We start from the raw sequence: 25,436 nt of genomic DNA on the forward strand, positions 1-25,436 counted from the left end.
ACTTACTCATTCAAGGTTTTTTCTTTATTTTACTATTTTCTACATTGTATAATAATAGCGAAGACATCAAAACTATGAAATAACACATATGGAATCATGTAGCAACCAAGAAAGTGTTGAACAAATCAAACATATTTTATATTTGAGATTCTTCAAAGTAGCCACCCTTTGCCTTGATGACAGCTTTGCACACTCTTGGCATTCTCTCAACCAGCTTCACCTGGTACTTTTTTTTGGTTACTGCATGATTCAATATGTGTTATTTCATAGTTTTGATGTCTTCACTATTATTCTGCAATGTAGAAAATAGTAAGACCCTTGAATGAGTAGGTGTGTCCAAACTTTTGACTGGTACTGTAAACAAAACCAAATAACTTCACCAGAAATAAGCAAATTAATGTTCATATCTTTTAGCATTAAAAACTCCTATTCCCTATCCCTTGGCCCACCTCCCCAACCCACCCCTCCCTCCAACATGTAGCATAGTAAATTGAATATTTAGCTTGTTTTGTAACATTGAAATTTGGACACTGACAAAAACAAACATTCGGTCACTCATGTCGCAATGCACTTCTTTATGTTTGTTTGTTTGTTTGTTTATTCTTTCTTATTTTTTTTCTGTAAAAGTAAGATTGACGTTTTTCTGTGTGGATAAGAGATGGGGGGCTTTCAGGACAATTTGACCGTGCAAAACAAATGCCAAAATCTTACTAAAAGCTACCTTATCGTTTCAAATACTAAACTCAGCACGTTTCTTTGTAACATCCTGGCGTTTTTGCACTGTCAAAATGGCCGCCCTTAGTCTGCATAGTGCATGATGGACTCTACGTAGTTGCCGGGGAAGAGGCCAGTGACGCCGTTACAGACGCCCTCATACCAGCCGTCGTCGTTCTTCTTGATGATGTAGATGATGGAGCCCTCCATGAAGGACAGTTCGTCCTCCTTGTCCTTGGAGTAGTCATAAATGGCCACCACTGTAAAAAAACATTTGATTTATTTATTTAACCGGATAAATGATTCTCTTTTACAATAACAACCTGACCATAGACAGAACAGAGTGAGGGGGAACAGCTGGTGGGAATAGGGCTGTACGTGAAATAATTACTTAAAGAGATACAGCACTATAATATAGTATAGTATAATATAGTAGGCCTACACCCAAGAGTGACAATTTGTGGGTGTCCCTTAGTAGTATCTGTACTGTAACTGTCCTATACTACTTAATTGGTCCTTTGGATTTGGATAAGTATGATACTTTGCCTCCACAGACACTTGTTTTGCACCGTTTAAAACAAGCTTATAACAGCATGTAAATCATGCTCAAACTGGTATCAGTGTATTACGTCACTAAAGTTCCGGGGGTACCAGTCAAACTCACCCTTCTCTACATAGGACTTGGGGGCCCAGTGGGGGTCTTCGTCAGCATAAGGGTCATTGTAGTGCACCACGGCCGCCTCCTCATCCCCCTGGTAGTCCACTGGTGGGGGCGGGGGAGGGGGCGAGGGCTCCTCAAACATGACAACGTCCTCGGGAGGGGGCGGTGGAAGGGGGTCCGGGCTGTCTGTTACTGAACAGGAGGGGAGAGGAAAATAAATTTGACATTATGGAAGCACAATTTCATAGTGTCTGTTATATTTCTGTTATAGTAATTATATTTATTTGTGTGATATCAATAGCGCTCGCTAGCTTGTAGTGCTAAAAAAACGGAAATGAGTTACCTCTGATTCCTTCAGCCATTCCTATGGGGAAAGAATAGGGTTTTGGGATAAACGTTGAAAATAAGGTCTGAACTTAACACAGCCTTGGCAGATCTTATACGTTTTGTTCTATGAGATAATACCAGTCAGTTAACATTACCTTTATGCTTTGTGCTTTGTTTAACTACATGAATGCTTAAAAATTCACAAAAAAGTGACGTTAGCTGATGAAGATGATCTCCTAGAACAAAACGTATGAGATCTCCTAAGCCTGTGTTTATCACACATACCTTATTTTCGGCGTATATCCCAAAATCCTATCAAAAACACCACTCATTTCCCCATAGGCTTTGTCCAACGAACCATGGCGGAGTTAGTCCCTACAAAAAGATGCCATTATAATTTCTCTATACTATGGCCTGGTGTTTCACCTGACCATGTGACCTGACCAGGAAAAACTCCTAAATATATATATACTGTAGCGTAAACAGGAACAACTGTTTAAGTTTATTTCCAAAATGCTATATCCACACATTTTTCATATTTGTGTTTTTTCATCAGAAATGATTTCTTATGGGTACCTTAATGTATGTGTAAAATATGACTGTTCTCTGATTTTTAATTAATTCAGTTTCAATGTTTTTTTTGCTAAACGCTACATATCCATTGTTCAGCTGGAATGCAATGTTTGTATCCTGTATATTTTACTGTGATATGTGGTTGTCTCAACTAGCTATTTTAAGATGAACACACTTACTGTAAGTCACTGGATAAGAGCATCTGCTAAATAACTAAAATGTCAAATGTAAATGTTTTACATACAGATCTCATATTGCTGTATTGAATTATAATTCTTTACAAATAATTATATTGATGTCACAAATATATAATTTGTAGATTTCTTTATTAAAAATGAAGTTATTTGCTACATCTGACTGTAAAACCTAGCAGTACTACTTATTTCTCTGACAGTGAAGCAGATATATAGCATTTAGCAAAAAAACAAGCTAATTTGTCTCTCTGAAATGAAACCATCAACTGATAGATTTGAAACAAATGTCTGTCACAACCCCATGCCATGATGAAATAGTGAAAAAACACACCAATCTCTTTCATGGTTTCTTTAAACAATAAAAGCTAATTAAAACATTTCTGAAATGGTCTTAGCTCCGCCACTCCAAACTGAACAAATAACTTAAATCTGCCCCTACCAGTGTGTTGCTCCTTAACATCATACAAACAAAACATGAATTCATATACAGGGAGTGTACAAAACATTAGGAACACCTGCTCTTTCCATGACAGACTGACCAAGTGAATCCAGGTGAAAGCTATGATCCCTTATGGATGTCAACTGTTAAATACCACTTAAATCAGTGTAGATGAAGGGGAGGAGACAGGTTAAAGAATGATTTTTAAGCCTTGAGACAATTAAGAAAATATTTAAGTGCCTTTGAACGGGGTATGGTAGCAGGTGCCAGGCACAGTCAAGAACTGCAACACTGCTGTTTTTTTAAACTCTCAACAGTTTCCAGTGTATCAAGAATGGTCCACCACCAGCACTGGAGTCAACATGGGCCAGCATTCCTGTGGAACGCTTTCGACACCTTGTAGAGTCCATGACCCGACGAATTGAGACTATTCTGAGGGCAAAAGTGGGTGCAACTCAATATTAGGAAGGTATTCCTAATGTTTTGTACACTCAGTCTATATTACATTCTATTCTACCAGTATTCTATTCCATTCCATTATATTCTACCTGTATTCTATTCTACCGCAATTGTATTCTATTATACCAATATTCCTGTCTATTCTATTCAATTACATTCTATGCCATGCATGAGCCTGATCTTTCAGACGTGTGATGACCTATACTGGCCAGCAGATAGCATGACAGAACAGTGTCTTCTCTTATTATACCATGCATTCGGAAAGTATTCAGATCTCTTGACTTTTTCCACATATTGTTACGTTACAGCCTTATTCTGAAATTGATTAAATCATTTTTCCCCCTCATCAATATACATACAATGCCCGATAATGACAAAGGAAAAACAGGTTTTTGGAAATATTTGCAAATGTATTACAAATAAAAAAATGAAATATCACATTTACATAAGTATTCAGACCCTTTACTCAGTACTTTGTTGAAGCACCTTTGGCAGCAATTACAACCTCAATTCTTCTTAGGTATGATGCTACAAGCTCGGCACACCTCTATTTGGGGAGTTTTTCCCATTCTTCTCTGCAGATCCTCTCAAGCTCTGTCAGGCTGGATGTGGAGCGTTGCTGCATAGTCCGGGCGTTGTTTCAAGTCCGGGCTCTGGCTGGGCCACTCAAGGACATTCAGAGACTTGTCCCGAAGCCACTCCAGCATTGTCTTGGCTGTGTGCTTAGTGTCGTTGTCTTGTTGGAAGGTGAACCTTCGCCCCAGTCTGAGGTCCTGAACATTTTCATCAAGGATCTCTCTGTACTTTGCTCTGTTCATCTTTCCCTCAATCCTAACTAGTCTCCCAGTCCCTGCCGCTGAAAAACATACCCACAACATGATGCTGCCTTCAGGCCAAAGAGTTCCATCTTAGTTTCATCAGACCAGAGAATCTTGTTTCTCATGGTCTGAGAGTTCTTTAGGTGCCTTTTGGCAAACTCCAAGCGGGCTGTCATGTGCCTTTTACTGAAAGCCCTGATTGGTGGAGGGCTGCAGAGATGGTTGTCCTTCTGGAAGGTTCTCAAATCTTCACAGAGGAACTCTAGAGCTCTGTCAGAGTGACCACCGAGTTCTTGGTCACCTCCCTGACCAAGGCCCTTCTCTCCCAATTGCTCAGTTTGGCCAGGTGGCCAGCACTAGGAAGAGTCTTGGTGGTTCCAAACTTTCTCCATTTAAGAATGAAGGGGCCACTGTGTTCTTGAGGACCTTCAATTCGGCAATTCGGCATGTTTTGGTACCCTTCCCCAGATCTGTGCCTTGATACAACCTGTATCTGAGCTCTACGGACAATTACTTCAACCTCAAGGCTTAGTTTTTGCTCTGACGTGCACTGTCAACTGCAGGACCTTATAGACTGGTGTGTGCCTTTCCAAATCATGTCCAATCATGAATTTACCACAGGTGGACTTCAATCAAGTTGTAGAAACAGCTCAAGGATGATCAATGGAAACAGGATGTACCTGAGCTCAATTTCGATTCTCATAGTAAAGGCTCTGAATACTTATGCAAAGAGGGTATGTCTGTTTTTTATTTTTAATACATTTGCAAAAATGTCTAAAAACCTGTATTCGTCATTATGGGGTATTGTGTGTAGATTGATGAGAATGGTTATTTAATCCATTTTAGCATAAGGCTGTCACGTAACCAAATGTGGAAAAAGTAAACGGTTCTGAATACTTTCCGAATCCACTGTATGCATAAAACAGACACAGTAGTTCAGATATGGCTAGTAGGGTTTCTTGAGGTGACATGCAAATGCAAAATAAGGAAAGTAAGGATCAAACTGTCATTTGAAAGCTGGATTAACGACTAAAGTCACCTGGACAAGGAAACAGCTGCTGTGTACAGTAGGGATTGGGAGGATCCCTGAGACGTGCCCTGTCTGATTAAAACCGTGTTTGACTTGGCTGACACTATGAGGTTTTCCAAACGTTAAGTCACGTGTTTTCAGTGGACAAAGGTAGAACCATATAACTCTCACCACTGTCTCTTAATGACCATGGCAACAGACAAAACATTGGAGGGGTGTGTCTAAAGGCAGTCGCCAGCGTACGAGAAAGGCATGACAGACACAGCATAAAAGAGCACTAATAGGCGACAGTGTGAAATATAAGGCTGAGGGAGAGGTGCTGTTACTTGTGTGTGCTTTGGTTCTTCTATCCTTTTGGGGATACTAAAATCGCCAAATATCCCCACAAGGATAGAAAAACAAGGAAAATTCTCTCTCGTGGAGACATTTCTCACGTCCCCATGAGGACAAAGGCTATTTTAAGCTCAGGGGTTAGGGGTTAAAATGACGGTTAGGTTTAGTTTTCGGGTTTGGTTAGGGGTATGGTTAGGTTTAGGGAAAATAGGATTTTAAATGGAAATAAATTGTAGGTCCCAACGGGGATAGAAGAATATAACATGTGTGTGTGTGTGTGTGTGTGTGTGTTTGATTGTGTGCGTGTGTGTTACTTACTGGTCTCCTGTACTCTGGCCACAAAGCCCGTCAGAGGAATCTGAGGAGTCAGCTGGACCATAGGAGGGGGAGGAGGAGCCACAGACACTAAATGCAGCAACACAGACAGGCAGACAGATGGACATACCAGAGAGAGGGAAAGAAAGCGAGATAGAGAGATGGAAGGAGAAACACAGGAAAAATATGCTTGTCAGAGAGCAAAACAAAGCAGTAAGAGTGCATACCCACTTAAGAGTAAGAGTATTTTATTCTCTCAATTCAACCACTGGAACTTGTGATCTATCCAAAGGATAGCCAAAGCTTTTATCTATGATAGTGGCTTGCAATTTACTGATATACAAAGTGCGGTTCTGTAACAAGACAATAAGAAAGCTAGGCGAATAGAAAGGCAGTGTGGGACGCTGTGACCCCATTAGCTCATAGACACCAAAACCTACCCTTCAGGCAAAGCTGGTTGAAATTACGTTTTTACAACCACAAACTGGTTGAAATGATGTTATTACAACCACAAACTGGTTAAAATTATGTTATGGTTAGAATGATGTTATTACAACAAACTGGTTGAAATTAGGTTATTTTGATGTTATTTGAACCAGTTTTGCCTACTGGCTATATAAACAAACAACATTCAGCATTGGCAGCATGATATTTCACAGTACACTTACTATACAGTGTTTATTTGTGTTGTAACAATTTACTTTCACCAATTATTATTACCAAATGTCCTCGGTGTTTCTTTGGGATTCAATTTTTTTATTATTTTTATTATTATTATTATTATGTTTTCTTCTTGGGCCTCTATAACTATATCTATTGTTTTTATTTTTGTTGTTGTTGTGTGATTTGGATTGATCCCCTCTACCACACGGAACCCCACTAATCTACTGACGGAGCGCAGGAGGTGGCTAACAACAGACCTCCATCCTATGCTAGCTTGCTACCGATGCCCTGGCTAGCTGTCTAAATCACCAACCAACCTCTCCACTCACCGGACCCTTTTGATCACTCGACTAAGCATGCCTCTCCTTAATGTTAATATGTCTTGTCCATTTCTGTTCTGGTTAGTGTTTATTGGCTTATTTCACTGTAGAGCATCTAGTCCTGCTCACTATACCTTATCCAACCTATTAGTTCCACCACCCACACATGCAATGACATCTCCTGGTTTCAACGATGTTTCTAGAGACAATATCTCTCTCTTCATCACTCAATACCTAGGTTTACCTCCACTGTATTCACATCCTACCATACATTTGTCTGTACATTATACCTTGATGCTATTTTATCGCCCCCAGAAACCTCCTTTTACTCTATGTTCCAGACGTTCTAGACGACCAATTCTCATAGCTTTTAGCCGTACCCTTATTCTACTCCTCCTATGTTCCTCTGGCGATGTAGAGGTGAATCCAGGCCCTGCAGTGCCTAGCTCCACTCCTATTCCCCAGGCGCTCTCTTTTGATGACTTTTGTAACCGTAATAGCCTTGGTTTCATGCATGTTAACATTAGAAGCCTCCTCCCTAAGTTTGTTCTATTCACTGCTTTAGCACACTCTGCCAACCCGGATGTTCTAGCTGTGTCTGAATCCTGGCTTAGGAAGACCACCAAAAACTCAGACATTTTAATTCCAAACTACAACATTTTCAGACAAGATAGAACTGCCAAAGGGGGCGGTGTTGCAATCTACTGCAAAGATAGCCTGCAGAGTTCTGTCCTACTATCCAGGTCTGTACCCAAACAATTTGAACTTCTACTTTTAAAAATCCACCTCTCTAAAAACAAGTCTCTCACCGTTGCCGCCTGCTATAGACCACCCTCTGCCCCCAGCTGTGCTCTGGACACCATATGTGAACTGATTGCCCCCCATCTATCTTCAGAGTTCGTGCTGCTAGGCGACCTAAACTGGAACATGCTTAACACCCCAGCCATCCTACAATCTAAACTTGATGCCCTCAATCTCACACAAATAATCAATGAACCTACCAGGTACCTCCCCAAAACCTTAAACACGGGCACCCTCATAGATATCATCCTAACCAACTTCCCCTCTAAATACACCTCTGCTGTCTTCAACCAAGATCTCAGCGATCACTGCCTCATTGCCTGCATCCGTAATGGGTCAGCGGTCAAACGACCTCCACTCATCACTGTAAAACGCTCCCTGAAACACTTCTGCGAGCAGGCCTTTCTAATCGACCTGGCCGGGGTATCCTGGAAGGATATTGATCTCATCCCGTCAGTAGAGGATGCCTGGATATTTTTGAAAAATGCCTTCCTAACCATCTTAAATAAACATGCCCCATTTAAGAAATTTAGAACCAGGAACAGATATAGCCCTTGGTTCTCCCCAGACCTGACTGCCCTTAACCAACACAAAAACATCCTATGGCGTTCTGCATTAGCATCGAACAGCCCCCGTGATATGCAGCTGTTCAGGGAAGCTAGAAATCATTATACACAGGCAGTTAGAAAAGCCAAGGCTAGCTTTTTCAAGCAGAAATCTGCTTCCTGCAACACTAACTCAAAAAAGTTCTGGGACACTGTAAAGTCCATGGAGAATAAGAACACCTCCTCCCAGCTGCCCACTGCACTGAAGATAGGAAACACTGTCACCACTGATAAATCCACCATAATTGAGAATTTCAATAAGCATTTTTCTACGGCTGGCCATGCTTTCCACCTGGCTACTCCTACCCCGGACAACAGCACTGCACCCCCAACAGCAACTCGCCCAAGCCTTCCCCATTTCTCCTTCTCCCAAATCCATTCAGCTGATGTTCTGAAAGAGCTGCAAAATCTGGACCCCTACAAATCAGCCGGGCTAGACAATCTGGACCCTTTCTTTCTAAAATTATCTGCCGAAATTGTTGCCACCCCTATTACTAGCCTGTTCAACCTCTCTTTCGTGTCGTCTGAGATTCCCAAAGATTGGAAAGCAGCTGCGGTCATCCCCCTCTTCAAAGGGGGGGACACTCTTGACCCAAACTGCTACAGACCTATATCTATCCTACCGTGCCTTTCTAAGGTCTTCGAAAGCCAAGTCAACAAACAGATTACCGACCATTTCGAATCTCACCATACCTTCTCTGCTATGCAATCCGGTTTCAGAGCTGGTCATGGGTGCACCTCAGCCACGCTCAAGGTCCTAAACGATATCTTAACCGCCATCGATAAGAAACATTACTGTGCAGCCGTATTCATTGATCTGGCCAAGGCTTTCGACTCTGTCAATCACCATATCCTCATCGGCAGACTCGACAGCCTTGGTTTCTCAAATGATTGCCTCGCCTGGTTCACCAACTACTTCTCTGATAGAGTTCGGTGTGTCAAATCGGAGGGTCTGCTGTCCGGACCTCTGGCAGTCTCTATGGGGGTGCCACAGGGTTCAATTCTTGGACCGACTCTCTTCTCTGTATACATCAATGAGGTCGCTCTTGCTGCTGGTGAGTCCCTGATCCACCTCTACGCAGACGACACCATTCTGTATACTTCCGGCCCTTCTTTGGACACTGTGTTAACAACCCTCCAGGCAAGCTTCAATGCCATACAACTCTCCTTCCGTGGCCTCCAATTGCTCTTAAATACAAGTAAAACTAAATGCATGCTCTTCAACCGATCGCTACCTGCACCTACCCACCTGTCCAACATCACTACTCTGGACGGCTCTGACTTAGAATACGTGGACAACTACAAATACTTAGGTGTCTGGTTAGACTGTAAACTCTCCTTCCAGACCCATATCAAACATCTCCAATCCAAAGTTAAATCTAGAATTGGCTTCCTATTTCGCAACAAAGCATCCTTCACTCATGCTGCCAAACATACCCTTGTAAAACTGACCATCCTACCAATCCTCGACTTTGGCGATGTCATTTACAAAATAGCCTCCAATACCCTACTCAACAAATTGGATGCAGTCTATCACAGTGCAATCCGTTTTATCACCAAAGCCCCATATACTACCCACCATTGCGACCTGTACGCTCTCGTTGGCTGGCCCTCGCTTCATACTCGTCGCCAAACCCACTGGCTCCATGTCATCTACAAGACCCTGCTAGGTAAAGTCCCCCCTTATCTCAGCTCGCTGGTCACCATAGCATCTCCCACCTGTAGCACACGCTCCAGCAGGTATATCTCTCTAGTCACCCCCAAAACCAATTCTTTCTTTGGCCGCCTCTCCTTCCAGTTCTCTGCTGCCAATGACTGGAACGAACTACAAAAATCTCTGAAACTGGAAACACTTATCTCCCTCACTAGCTTTAAGCACCAACTGTCAGAGCAGCTCACAGATTACTGCACCTGTACATAGCCCACCTATAATTTAGCCCAAACAACTACCTCTTTCCCAACTGTATTTAATTTTAATTAATTTTGCTCCTTTGCACCCCATTATTTTTTTATTTCTACTTTGCACATTCTTCCATTGCAAAACTACCATTCCAGTATTTTACTTGCTATATTGTATTTACTTTGCCATCATGGCCTTTTTTGCCTTTACCTCCCTTCTCACCTCATTTGCTCACATTGTATATAGACTTGTTTATACTGCATTATTGACTGTATGTTTGTTTTTACTCCATGTGTAACTCTGTGTCGTTTTATCTGTCGAACTGCTTTGCTTTATCTTGGCCAGGTCAAAATTGTAAATGAGAACTTGTTCTCAACTTGCCTACCTGGTTAAATAAAGGTAAAATAAAATTAAAATTAAAATTGAAATGAACACCATGAGGTACCATGTCATACAGAGTAGTCCCCAATGTTATAGGAATTATTTTAAATTTAAAGTGTCAAAATGTATTTTGTATTGTGTAATAATACCAACTTCTAGTTTACTGTGCAATAAAATGCAAACAGCTACACTGTGCATTTCTGTTCTTCAGTTGAAAAATACACATTTTTTATGACACTCCTTTGTCTTCTGACAGTTTGCATAACTCATATCTTACGTAAGACAATGATTATGCCCTTCATTGAATGACCGTCACCCTAACCCCTGTACAGTGTTGTAATGATTGTTCCCACCCAAAGGCATGATGTCATAAAGCAGTGGTTCCCAACATTTTTTGATCAGTGACACACCTTGATGGGCTAAAAAATGATGTGGCACACCAAAACTTTTTCTAATCATGTATTAAGTGTTAATGACCTTCATCTCATCCGATCCATACTGCAAATAATTAATTTTCTGTGACAACCATTTTTTTCATAGATTAAACTGGGTGTATTTCAACTACTTTCATAGTTCCTTTGGCCCACTCATGATGGTTCATTTGTGTGTACCCCTTTAAGAGCATCCCGCAAATCTCAGATAGAAAGGAAAACATGTAGCTCTGGTAAAATAGGTCATACTTTGAACGGAAAGGTCTAGAAACGAGCAGTTTCCTGCATTGTAAAGGTGCATCCACAGGCACCAAGCCAAGCTCCGTTTGTTTCTATGGCTGTGGTACTGCTAAGCCTCAGACTTGCCTGTGTTAATGGTTCTCACAGGCAAAGTAAAATGATACTAATTTCTTTGCTCATGATACGCGCCCCTCAAATGATCCAAATGTAAAAAACAGCTGCAGCGCACCGGGCTTGAAACAACGATACAGATTTGTAACCATGTGTGCCATTCAATCAATGGATTATCTGATTGATTTTCTTTCTACCGGCACTGGTGCCCACAAGTCAAAATCCCACGTTCATTCCACAGGTATCATTTATAAGCGAGTGTTTTCAAGAATTGGAATAGTTTTGCGGCACACTGGTTGAAAACCACTGTAATAGAGGGTGACACATCATCATGAGGGTGATTTTCCACTCTGACTCCCGGGGCATAAATCAGCAGTAATGAAATGGTTGTCTCTCAACTAGTCACGTCTGATTTATTTTTGCCGCCATAGAGCTGCCTTCAGATACATAGATCAGTCACTGTCTCCCCTCTCCAGACTAGTCTACCTCTTATGGGTCAATGTTATGTGTGAGAGCTAACAGTGATACTGTATGCCTTGGTTTTATGTTTGCGACGTTCGTCCTAAATCTCCTCGTCTGACAGCTAATGTCGGCGTGTGTATATGTGTGTCCTGGATTTCCCTTTGTCTGACTGCTAATGTGAGTGTGTGTGGATTTATTTCCTCTTCCTCTTTTACCTGCAATTTAATTATTTTTATTTTACCTTTATGTGTACAGGTTTTTTTCTCATTGAGATAACATCTCTTTTCCAAGAGAGACCTGGTCCAATAGCAGCAGAGGGAACAATGTTTCAGACAAAACAACTTACATACACAAACACAACATTAAACAAAACTATAAACACACATACAGTACAGCAAAAATATTGTACATTAAAAACACAAACGTCTTGACTAAAAACAGCTGGCTTAAAAACAATGACACTCTTCTTCTTCCAACGAAACTAGATCATCACATTTTAAAATGTTCATGACAGAATTCCAGGACCATGGAGCTAAGTAACTAAAACTATTTCTACCATGTCCTGTTCTAATTTTTTGTACTGTTAGAAGTAAATCAGAATGGGACCGTAATTGATATTTATTTATTGACCTGACTAAAAAAGAACAGAGATAAAATGGCATTTTACCCAACATGGCCTTATAAATCAGTGTATACCAGTGTTTAAGCCTACGCAAGGTCAATGACGACCAGCCAACAGCTCTGTAGAGATCACAATGATGTGTTAGATGTTTCTGATTTGAAATTAACCTGAGGGCTGCATGATACACTGAATCAAATGCTCTCGGGGCAGTGGCTGAGGCCTGCATATATATATAACATCACTAAAATCTAAAACCGACAGTAATGTACATTGTACCAGCTCCTTCCTGGCCTCAAAAGAAAAACAAGCCTTATGCCGGTAATAAAATCCTATTTTCAGCTTGAGCTTCCTTATCAAGTTCTCCACATGCACAGTGAAGCTCAGCTTATCGTCAACCCACACACCCAAATATTTGTACACTTTAACTTGCTCTATAGTATGTCCAGCCAATGTAGCAATTACATGATTTGTAACATGCCTGGCATTTGAAAATACCATGCATTTTGTTTTACCCGAATTTAGAATCAGCTTTAAATCATACAGATTCTGTTGTATGATGTTAAATGCTCTTTGGGCATTTTCAAAGGTAAAGATAAAATACTACCACTTGAATAAAGAACAGTATCATCTGCATAAAAATGAACATCTGCTGTTTCAATAAGATCCCCAATGTTGTTGATATACAAAATGAACAACAGTGGGCCCAAAATAGAACCTTGCGGAACACCTGAGCACACCTCTATGGACACAGATTTACAACCATCCGCCATTACACATTGTGTATGATTTGATAGGTAATTTATAAACCAGTAATTCCACAACATCTTAACCTTTGCACTAACACAGCGTGGTCCACGGTGTCAAAAGCCTTCGACAAATCAGTAAAAGCAGACACACAATGTAACTTCTTATCAAGAGCACAGTGGATGTCATTTAAAACCTTTAATGTTGCTGAAACAATGCTGTGGCCAGATTGACACAAACCTGATTGCATTCCATTTAAGATGTTGTTTTCTTGGAAGTAGACCTTTAGCTGCCTACTAACTAAGGACTCCAGTACCGTTGACAGTACAGACAATTTTAATATGGGTCGATAGTTGTCAAGTAGCGAAGGATCTCCACCTTTCAGGAGAGGCAGTACAAAAGCAGATTTCCATAACTTGGGGATTCCCTTAACATTAAAAATACATGTTAAGGAGGGGAGCAATGATGTCAGCAGCTAGGTGTAGGAGGCAACTAGGTGTCTAGTTCTTCAGAGCCAGGGGATTTTTTAAAATCAATTTCTTTCAGGGCTTTACACACTTCTGAAACAGAGAAGGATGAAAAGGAGAACCTGGTGAAGGAGTGCACAGGGATGTCATGTACATTCATAGGGGGCTCAATTATACCATTGACCTTTTCAAATAAACTGCCTGCATCTAAAAGATGCGTATTCAAGGCTTTCAGAATGGAGGTTCTCTCAGTTACAATCTGTGTATCGACCAACAATTGTTTGGAAAGCTGTGTATCTTTTTTGCACTCCAAACCCTTCACTACTTGCCAAAATTTGGATGGATTATTTACATTTTGTGAAGTAGATTTCAGGTAGTGGTCTGATTTCAATTGATGGATCATAGCTACACCCATATTTAGAAGTTGTTTAAAAGCCTTCCAATCATCTGGCAAACCAGTCCCTCTTGCTTTAGCCCACATAGCATTTAGTTCCCTTATGATTTTTGTAAATTCCTTCGTAAACCAAGGGTTCTCTTTGCCCTTAATCCTGAATCTTTTAAAAGGGGCATGCCTATTGCATATATCCTAGAATGCGTTGTGGAAGTAAGAAAAGGCTAGTTCAACACCAGGGATGAATTCCATTCTATTCCATTCAATGCTAGATGCATCATGTAAAAAACCTTGAATATCAAACCGCTTCAAGTTTCTTTTCGTAACAACACGTGGAGATTTCTTAGGAATTGTACCATCTCTCACACAGGCAATAGCACAGTGATCACTTATGTCATTTGCAAAAATACCAGAAGCATTAAAACGATGGAGAGTATTGGTTAAGATCAAATCAATCAAAGAGGATTTCAGAGGATATTTTATATTCAACCTAGTTACACTGTTGACAATCTGTAGGCTAATTAAAGTGAGCTACCTCAGACTGACTCCTATCCAGGACACACTGAGTCGACGGTCTATTGATGTTGCTCTTTGGTCGGTTACAAACATTCAACCATAATCCAACTACGGTCTATTAACTTTCTTCTTTGGTCGGACATAACATTACTTCAACCATAATCCAACAAAAATGATTCCCGTGGTCTTACCTAAGTTCTGAGGGTATGCGGGTCCCCCGTTGAGGTGGGGCTGCTGGGACATGGAGAAATGGGAGCTGCCGGAGGGTGCCCGGCGGTAGGTACCTGTGGCCGACACCATGGAGGCTGAGGTGGCGGTGGAGTTGTGGCGTGAGACCTGCCTCGAGATGGTGCCAAACTGGGACATGGGGATGGGACCCAGGCCTGGGCCCTGGGGGACTGCTGCGGTCGTTGTTGAGGTGGGGAGAGAGGTACGGAGAAAGAAGGTAGGGAAAGGAGAGTGAGAGAGTTAGTGAATTCACTGAAGTTGGCCCGGTCTTAACTGCACTTATTTAGTGTGTGGTTGGATGGAAGTGACTCAGCTGTGGCTGACCAGACAGAAAAAAAAGAGTTCCATGAGAAGATATACTGTGCTGCCAAAATATCATCAAAATATGCATATGAATCTAGATCTAAATGGACAGCTGAATTGTATGGAAAACTGATGCATAATATGAGGCTAAAACAAACAGACAAATACCATTGTTTGCAAAAAGAGATGCCAAATTGACAGAACAAATAGGCAGCTAAGCGTATGAATATGAAAATATTAGCTGACACAATAACCAGACACATGCTAAGTTGAAGACAGGAAAAGGCCTGATAGAAATAGGCGATACTGCTATACTAAAAGAATAAGACTGGTCAAACAGAAAGGACAGCTAAATGCTATGCTAAACAAAATAAGAAGCTAAGATAACAGAATGGAAAGCTAAATGCTAAGCTAACAGAGAAGAAAAGGTACCAAAATGGAAGTCTAAATTCTAAGCTAAGGTACCAGAGATCCTATACAGAATGGAAGGCTGAATGCTAAGCTAACAGAAAAGCTAGACAGAAAGGCTAATGCTAAGCTAACAGAATGAAAAGGCTAAAATGCTACACTACCAATAGGTTAACAGAGAAGCTAATTTGACAGAACCGACAGCTAATTGCTGAACTAAACAATGTTAACAGAGAAGCAAACAGAATGGAAGGCTGAATGCTAAACTAGGCTAAAAGAGAAGCTAATTCAATGGAATGGACACCTAAATACTAAGCTAGCAAAGAATCTACAATAATAGAATGGCTAGTTAAATGCAAAGCTAATCTAAAGGAGATGTATCGCTGGGCTCACCTGGTCCCAGGCTGGGAGGGGAGGGAGTGGGCACGGCCAGAGGAACACTTATGCTGCTGCCACCGCTGTTCTCTCGCCCGCCACTACCCCCACTGCTGCCACTGCACAGAGAGAGAGAGAGAGAGACAGCGAGAGAGAGAGAGAGAGAGAGAGAGAGAGAGAGAGAGAGAGAGAGAGAGAGAGAGAGAGAGAGAGATGGTGGGGAAGAAATTGGGATGGGGAAGAGGTAAAGAGGGAGTCATAGGGAGAGAGAATAAAAGAAAAGGATGACAAAAGAAGCGAGAGTGTCAGACAATCTGTAATTATAATGTCAGTATGAGCTCCTATCACAATTCAGCTGTAGAGCATGATGGGCTCTATTTTAACAAACTTAACACAATGGCAAGTCTTAGACTGGTGGTAGCTCTATAGGTCCGGGGGTGTCTCAGAATTTGTTTAGCTATTTTCCCTGCAGGACTTATGAGCGCAAAAGCTAACGGAGGTGCGAATAGGCTGGGTTCTGATGAACACTTTTGTTGTAGTTTTGTCGAGGCCTGACTCTTCAATGGCCAATCAGAACATGCTCTGTCCCTAAAAATATGGCTTCTTCAAGTTGTGTATTTACATTTTTTAAATGTATTGCGTTGTCATCAACTCCAATTCTAATGTTAGTCCGTTATAACCTAGTCTGATAAATAGCCAACAAAAACAAAACAACACAATTTGGGGCTATCCTATCTTTGCTAAATATGTTGAAAATGTTAACACTCCACATTATTCTAAGTTATTTCATGGCTTGAATATGTAAATATACAGTTGAAGTTGGAAGTTTACATATACCTTCGCCAAATACATTTAAACTCAGATTTTCATAAAAAAATCACCTGTCTTAGGTCAGTTAGGAGCACCACTTTATTTTAAGAATGTGAAATGTCAGAATGATAGTAGAGAGAATGATTTATTTCAGCTTGTATTTATTTCATCACATTCCCAGTGGGTCAGAAGTTTACATTCACTCAATTGGTATTTGGTAGCATTGTCTTTAAATTGTTTAACTTGGGTCAAATGTTTCGGGTATTTTGTGAAGTGCACCAGTCCCTCCTGCAGCAAAGCATCCCCACAACATGATGCTGCCACCCCCATGCTTCACGGTTGGGATGGAGGCTTGCAAGCCTCCCCCGTTTCCTCCAAACATAACAATGGTCATTATGGCCAAACAGTTCTATTTTTGTTTCATCAGACCAGAGGACATTTCTCCAAAATGTATGATCTTTGTCCCCATGTGCAATGGCAAACCGTAGCGGCTTCTTCCTTGCTGAGCGGCCTTTCGGGTTATGTCGATATAGAACTCGTTTTTACTGTGGACATAGATACTTTTGTTCCGGTTTCCTCCAGCGTCTTCACAAGATCCTTTGCTGTTCTGGGATTGATTTGCACTTTTCGCACCAAAGTACTTCCTTTCTAGGAGACAGAACGCATCTCCTTTCTGAGCAGTATGACAGCTGTGTGGTCCCGTGGTGTTTATACTTGCGTACAATTGTTTGTACAGATGAACGTGATACCTTCAGGCATTTGGAAATTGCTCCCAAGGATGAACCAGACTTGTGGAGGTCTACAATCTTTTGTCTGAGGTCTCGGCTGATTTCTTTTGAATTTCCCATGATGTCAAGCAAAGAGGCACTGAGTTTGAAGGTAGGCCTTGAAATAAATCCACAGGTACACCTCCAAATTATGTCAATTAGCCTATCAGAAGCTTCTAAAGCCATGACATCATTTTCTGGAATTTTCTAAGCTGTTTAATGGCACAGTCAACTTAGTGAATGTAAACTTCTAACCCACTGGATTAGTGATAAGGTGAAATATAAGTGAAATAATCTGCCTGTAAACAATTGTTGGAAAAATGACTTGTGTCATGCACAAAGTAGATGTCCTAACTGACTTGCCAAAACTATAGTTTGTTAACAAGACATTTGTGGAGTGGTTGAAAAACGAGTTTTAATGACTCCAACCTAAGTGTATGTAAACTTCTGACTTCAACTGTATACATAGCATCCACACTGATATTGGGGCTTTATTTTTTATATTTAACCTTTATTTAACAAGGCAAGTCAGTTAACTTCTTACGGCTGAAATTCCGCTAACAGCCAGTGAAAGTGCAGGGCGCCAAATTCAAAACAACAGAAATCTCATAATTAAAATTCCTCAAACATACAAGTATTATACACCATTTTAAAGATAAACTTGTTGTTAATCCCACCACAGTGTCCGATTTCAAAAAGGCTTTACGACGAAAGCATACCATGCATTATGTTAGGTCAGTGCCTAGTCACAGAAAAACAGCAATTTTTCCAGCCAAAGAGAGGAGTCACAAAAAGCAGAAATAGAGATAAAATGAATCACTAACCTTTGATGATCTTCATCAGATGGCACTCATAGGACTTATGTATGTTTTGTTCGATAAAGTTCATATTTATATCCAAAAATCTCAGTTTACATTGGCGCGTTATGTTCAGTAATGTTTTGCTTCCAAAACATCCGGTGATTTTGCAGAGAGCCACATCAATTTACAGAAATACTCATCGTAAATGTTGATGAAAATACAAGTGTTATGCATGGAATTAAAGATAAACTTCTCCTTGATGCAACCGCTGTGTCAGATTTCAAAAAAGCTTTACGGAAAAGGCACACCATGCAATAATCTGAGTAGAGCGCTCAGGCACCAAAACAAGCCATACAGATACCCGACCTGTTGTGGAGTCAACAGAAGTCAGAAATAGCATTATAAATATTCACTTACCTTTGATGATCTTCATCGGAATGCACTCCCAGTAATCCCAGTTCCACAATAAATGTTTGTTTTGTTCAATTAAAGTCCATCATTTATGTCCAAATACCTCCTTTTTGTTCTCGCGTTTAGTTCACAAATTCAAATTCACGAGGCGCAGGCACTTAGTCCAGGCTAAAAAGTCAAAACGTTCCATTACATTTCATAGAAACATGTAACAATGTATAGAATCAATCTTTAGGATGTTTTTATCATAAATCGTCAATAATGTTTCAATCCGGACAATTCCTTTGTCTCTAGAAATGAAAAGGAACGCAGCTCACTCTCACGGCCACGCGCATGACTTAGCTCATGGCATTCTGCCAGACCTCTTAGTCAAACAGCTCTTATTTGCTCCCCTTTCACAGTAGAAGCCTGAAACAAGTTTCTAAAGACTGTTGACATCTAGTGGAAGCCTTAGGAAATGCAATCGGACCAAATTCACACTATCTTGGATAGGCAAAGACTTGAAAACATACAAACCTCAGATTTCCCACTTCCTGGTTGGGTTTTTTCTCAGGTTTTTGCCTGCCATATGAGTTCTGTTATACTCAGAGACATCATTGAAACCGTTTTAGAAACTTCGGAGTGTTTTCTACCCACATCTACTAATACTATGCATATCTTAGTTTCTGGGCCTGAGTAGCAATACTGTCCCACGTACATAACAAGTTAAGAACAAATTCTTATTTACAATGACGGCCTACCCCAGCCAAACCCGGACGACCCTGGGCCAATTGTGCGCCGCACTATGGGACTCCCAATCACGGCCGGATGTGATGCAGCCTGGATTCGACCCAGGGATTGCAGTGGGTATCCCAAATGTTGTCAATAGGCATTATTACATTTACTTTGATAAGGCCTAAAAAGAGTGAATAATTCCAGTCAAATTCTAATAAAAACAAAACAACAACTTGTTTTAAATAGGCTGTTTCAATACAGTTGCAGGTTACCGTGGGCATATAATATTAAGGCAACAATGACTGGAGGGTTTTACGCATATTCAAAGTTTTCACAGAAGCTGGATAAATATCCGATATCAAGAGAAAGGGGAAATGTCCACTCAACTTTATACAGCTCCCAAATGTAATGTTTTATAAACTGTAAGGACCGACGCTGGAGATGAGAAGCAAGTACAGGGAGTGAATAAACGGACATCAAACAAAATGACATTGCGACAATAATGAACAAAATGACATTACGACAATAATGCTGACACTGGGAACAAAACTGAGGAACAGACAGATATAGAGGGGGCAATCAACAACATGAAGGAGTCCAGGCGAGTCCAATGAGAGCAGATACGCATAGTAATGGTGACAGGTGTGCGTAATAAAGGGCAGCCGAGGGAGAGAGGGAGCAGGGGTGACAGTACCGCTTCCCCCTATGGGCACCTGGCGTCCCACCTGGCGTCCCACTTGGGCGAGCCTGACGCGCCGGCCGAGGCATGGGCGCTGGACTACCCGGTTGAGGAGTAGAAGCCCGACGAGCCGGCTAACGCGTGGGAGCCCGATGATCCGGCTGAGGTGTGAAAGCCTGACGATCCCGCTGAGGCAAGGGAACATGACGAGCCGGCTGAAGCTTGGGAGCCTGGCGGGCCGGCTGAGGCATGATGTGGGATGGGAGCCTGATGATCGGCTGAGGCATAGGAGCCAGCCGAGGCATGACGTGGCATGGGAGCCTGCCGAGCCAACCGAGGCAAGGAAACCTCTCGAGCCAGCTAAGGCGTGGAAGCCAGATGAGCCCGCTGAGGCACCCCCGGTTCCATCGGCGGCACCCAGACCCAACGTCACCACCAAAAACAAAAAACACGATCTCCTGATGCTTCAAATAGGTGTGTCAGTATTCTGTAAGGACCGACGCTGGAGACGAAAAGCAAGTACAGGGAGTGAACATTTAATGGAAAATGGACATCAAACAGAGGAAGGACAGCGTATGGACCGGGGAAACAAAATGACATTATGACAATAATACTGACACGGGAAACAAAACTGAGGAACAGACGATCAATCAACACTGTGAAGGAGTCCAGGTGAGTCCAATGAGCACAGATGTGCGTAATGATGGTGACAGGTGTGCGTAATGATGATGTTGCTCGAGAGCGAGCGCGGGAGCAGGCGTGACATAAACATAATGGACTAATTTACCAATCTAAAAATTGGGTCCGGGTGCCACCAGCGGCCAATTCCTGGCCTAGTGTAAGGGTAGCCTGAGGAAGGCTTGGTTTTTAATCATATGAAATAAAAAGCAAGCAATAGTTAAAAGAAAAAAATGGGAGCTAGATAAAATAATTTAGGCCTACAGATAAAAAGAGGATGTCCGCTCACTGTTTTGCTGATCACAAACTTGATATTTTAATAAAGCTTTGTTGAATAAGATTTATTTCAAAGTAATCTCACGACCCTTTATTGATCATCTTGGCTACTTGACGAACAAAAAAAGGACAAAAAAAAGGAACACTTCTGAGGGACAAAATAAATTCAGCCTTCATTGAGTGGAATGCTTTGTTTTTAATCACATGAAGGCTGCGGTAAACGGCTATTGAACTGCGAGTAAATCCGGCTACCGTGTGTAGAGACCAGCGGTCCCCTTTGTTGTCAGCACAAATGTTGTCATTAAAACATTGTTTGATTGGATGACAAGATGAACTGGGCTCATTGGTCAACCATGCAGTCTTTGTTGCTGGCAATTTCCTTTCAGATATAAAGAAAAGTCTGCAAAACGTTGGCTTCACCACGTCTTGGTTTGAAAGGTGTAAAACACACTAACACACACACGCTCAAGTGGCCCACTGCAAATTAGGGGTGTGCAGTGTGTTTTACCTGTGTGTTCTGGGTCTCTGGTTGAGGGAGGCAGTGCGTGCAGGGCTGTGCTGGCTGCCTAGTCGTGCTGGGCTGGTCATATAGTCGTTAGGCACCGTCGGAGGCTTGACTGGCTCCAGGGTCTTATATGGGGTGTTTCGCCTGGAGAGGACCCACACATTTAGAACATTAAGTGTATGTCAACACAACACACACCAAAAACATTTTGCACGTTAAGAAGACACACATGTGCACACACACACCAATAACTTAAGTGCACATCAGCACAACACAAGCTCACACAGGCACACACCCACTCATACACACATTTTTGGGATACCATACCCAAGAGTTCCACGACCAGCCATGGGTGGGCTCGGGGGTTTCTGTGTCGGTGGATTGGTCCTCGATAATGTCCCCCCTCCTCCTCCTCCCCCCCTAGCTGGCTGGTTGTTGCCATGTTGCTATGAAAAAGAAAAACATGGATACTCAGTCATAGGTGGCCTACTGTTCAAACCTTTACAAAGGCAATTACTGTATGTTACATTGTGCAAGTATCCTATTACAGTACGGTGCAGTTTATAGTTAACATTTTGCTTTCACTTTTAGTGTTTTGTGATGGTATTGTGATGGTATCTATATTGTTTAATTGAGAGGTAATTTAGATCATTTGGAGACATAACAAGGACCTTATATTAGGACTACATTCTCTCATAAAGTTTTAATATACATACAACATATACTGATGTTACGAAATGAGGCGACTCAGAGTAATGGGGGCTTAGAGGGCCAAAGCATCATGGGTAGGGGGAGAAACACAGCTCTTACCTTGGCTTTAAGCCACTGAGTGCAGGCAGTAAAAAAGAGAAGAGAGACAAAAAAAAAACATGCTCATTGGTTAAGAGTAGCAGGTGAGTAAGAACAAAGGGATTAACACGTGTGATTATTGGTTAAGAGAAGAGACAGAGTGAGAACTACAGCTGTGCTCATTGGTTAAGAGTAGCAGGGGAGTAAGACCTAAGGAGTAACACTTGGGCTCACTGGAGGAGACATAGTGAGAACTCTTGTACTTATTGGTTAAGACAAGAAAGATGACTAACACTTGTTTCATGTCATTATCATGTGTTGAGAGCCTGCGGGACATAAAATAGAATGAATATGAACACACAGCGTTAACTAGGGAATATATCATTTTCCCAAGTGGTGTCCCCTGCATTTTCTACTGTCAATTTTAAGTTGTGTGCAAACAACATTTCGGAACCACTGGATTAGAGAGTATTATTTTGTAACTATTCTAGTTAGGAATACAGTGAAAATATCATTTAAAAAGAGATAGAGGTAGCAGGGATAAAATACTTGAGTTCTCAATGATTAAGTTCCTGAATTAGCCTGAATAGTGAACTGTAACCTCTGAATTTCCTACTCTATTTATCCAACACCTAATATTGAACCTTATCAACGACAGCTAGCTCCCGCTAAAACCTGCACCCTAATTGAGATAGCTCACAGTTCAGTCTGTCAAATGCCTGATTTGGATTCTACTGGAAGCTAGCTGTTGTAATCAGTCAGTCAGTCAGTGTGGTCTAACACATGACTTGCGTTTACAGTGACTGGTGAGTCGACTACCCTGTCTCTCTAAAATGTCTCCTGATTCGTAATTGTTGAGAAGCTCCCTGGGCTGTCACTATGGATGTGTCTGTAGGGGGAAGACACACGCCTCCATCTCCAGGGGCAACTGTCTGTCAGTAATGACTATTGGGAGGATACCACGGTAACCGGGAGGCGAGGAGAGTGATTTGGTATTCATTGTCCAAGGTGAGCCCCCGGGGACTTCTCCTGTCCCAACGAAGGGGAAATAGGCTGTGAGAATGAGTTGGGCTAATGAGCTATTCACACGCGCATGCACACGTATACATACAGTACATGAGCCCCACACACACACCACACAAACCCCAATCCCATACATAACACACACACAAAATGCATGGCGCTCATACTACACAAGTCTGCTTAAACATACATCCAAAAACACACACACATCCAACCACTTGGGCCTCATCGGCATTAAAATGTGTATGTTTAATGGTATATCCACACACACACACACACACACACCCACACACACACACACACACACACACACACACACACACACACACACACACACACACACACACACACACACACACACACACACACACACACACACACACACACACACACACTGTTGTGGCACTGGGCTGATATCAATGGCTCTGAATTATTATAACACACAAATGTTTCGGTGGAGAGAGGGGAAATCTGAGAGGGCTCCCTCTCTGTCTGACTGTCTGTCAACCATGAAGCAGACACAGTGAAACCCGAGGAATCAAAATGGAGGTGCATCAGATTCAGTACATTGCACTACCGAGTCCTGAGAAGCATGAATCTGACAGCTTTCTGTACCAGACACAAGAAACTCATTTTAAAAGGTGCACTTCACCACTTTTTAACATCTCATATCCATTATCTTCGGCGTCATACTAGTTTCTACATATGTGAACATTGTGAAACTTTTGTGTGTTTTGTAGTCAAAAAGATGAAAAGAAAAGGTCAGAAGAAAAATACCCCATTTGATGTCATCGGGGGTCATGACTGAAATGATGTTGATCTCTTTGTGTTCTTGAGTAGCTGGAATACGTTAACAGTACAGTACCAAAGTGTAGACCGAGAAGTCATATTGTAAATTTGGTCACTATAGGAAACCCCGATATAGTGGACAGACATATTATATACTATATGCATGTATCCATTCATTAATTCTGTATGGCTGCAAATTCTCAAATCCATTTGTATCATGAGACTAAGACAAATGTGTTAATAGGGCCTCTTTTGGTTAGAATTGCTTTGCAGCGGATGTTAGAAGAATATCAACAAACAAACTCATTATCTAACATAAGACACAGTCACAGCAAGAGTAATATAGTGATTCATTCATGCATAGCACACCATGGCAAATAAAGGACTATTAATGACAGGCAGCAACCAATACACACAACAAGCTCAAAGTGAGAGAGAGAGAGGGAGGGAGGGAGGGAGAGAGAGAGAGAGAGAGAGAGAGAGAGAGAGAGAGAGAGAGAGAGAGAGAGATCCAAGGGAGGGAGAATAAAAAATGAAGACGGAACCGGAAGATAGCTGAAAGATTATTTTCCCACAATTCACGGGGGGATATGATGCCGTCAGACTTCCCAGCCAGTAACCTCCTAGAGTTCTTGGACACAGACAGAGGTTAGAGGAGCCAAGCTTGTAACCACTGATGGCTTCGCCTACTACACTGACAGCTACAGTGTTATGTTAAATCTTCACACGCCCTACTGCACTTCATTAACTAAAAAGGGCAGTTTATTGATTAGCATGATTTAATTAAGTGGAAGTAATTAAATGGCAATAAAATGGCTAGACAGACCACTTACATGACTGTTCCAGGCGTGAATCTGGTGCTAATTGTGTGTTTGCCTCTCAGGAAAATGGATTTATACAAGGACTAGTACACACCTAAGGGAATGATGACTAACTGTGTAAGCCGAAACCAGCATGATTACTGGAGACGTCAATGCAGTATTACATATAGAGTAGTGTTTTTTTCTGAAAAAGTCAGTATGAGGCACTAGGGCTGAGGATGATGTGACTCCAGTCTGTTGCTTTTACTTTGAGAAGGGGGGGGGGGGGGGGGGGGCTCTTACTTTGACACCGTGGCCCACGTCGTCCAGCAGCGTGTAGTCGATGGGCTTCCTGATGTACCGGACTGGCCGCTCCATGTTGCCTGGGGCGATGATCTTGTGCGTGCGCGACGTGTTCTTGTTGGTGGTCAGGATGCCGATCTCTCGCCGTGCCACCTTCTCCTTGTGGATGTCCACTGTCTGAATGGAGGGATGGGGAGAGAGAGAGAGAGAGGATTAGAAGCAAGGAAGAGGAAGGAGTGCTCTGCTAAATGTAATTACAGT

At 41.8% G+C, this 25,436-nt stretch overlaps 1 protein-coding gene across 4 annotated transcripts in view; it reads right to left on the reverse strand.

The window, feature by feature from the left end:
* Positions 1 to 297: 297 nt before the first annotated feature.
* Positions 298 to 25,436, reverse strand: part of LOC109874480 (abl interactor 1-like) — a 46,389-nt gene continuing 21,250 nt past the window's right edge. For 3 of the 4 annotated variants that reach the window (XM_020466381.2, XM_031810797.1, XM_031810798.1), the window contains 9 exons: positions 25,176 to 25,352; positions 22,282 to 22,296; positions 21,799 to 21,917; positions 21,475 to 21,615; positions 15,850 to 15,950; positions 14,709 to 14,918; positions 5,867 to 5,953; positions 1,379 to 1,567; positions 298 to 974 (listed from right to left, as the gene is read on the reverse strand). In XM_020466381.2, the coding sequence (XP_020321970.1) occupies positions 799 to 974; positions 1,379 to 1,567; positions 5,867 to 5,953; positions 14,709 to 14,918; positions 15,850 to 15,950; positions 21,475 to 21,615; positions 21,799 to 21,917; positions 22,282 to 22,296; positions 25,176 to 25,352 (1,215 nt within the window). In that variant the 3' untranslated portion in view covers positions 298 to 798. The remainder of the gene's footprint in view (positions 975 to 1,378; positions 1,568 to 5,866; positions 5,954 to 14,708; positions 14,919 to 15,849; positions 15,951 to 21,474; positions 21,616 to 21,798; positions 21,918 to 22,281; positions 22,297 to 25,175; positions 25,353 to 25,436) is intronic. The other variant, XM_020466382.2, reaches the window with a different exon arrangement.

This window comes from Oncorhynchus kisutch, linkage group LG30 (genome assembly GCF_002021735.2).
Source record: "Oncorhynchus kisutch isolate 150728-3 linkage group LG30, Okis_V2, whole genome shotgun sequence".
In the NCBI taxonomy this organism is placed as follows: Eukaryota; Metazoa; Chordata; class Actinopteri; order Salmoniformes; family Salmonidae; genus Oncorhynchus; species Oncorhynchus kisutch.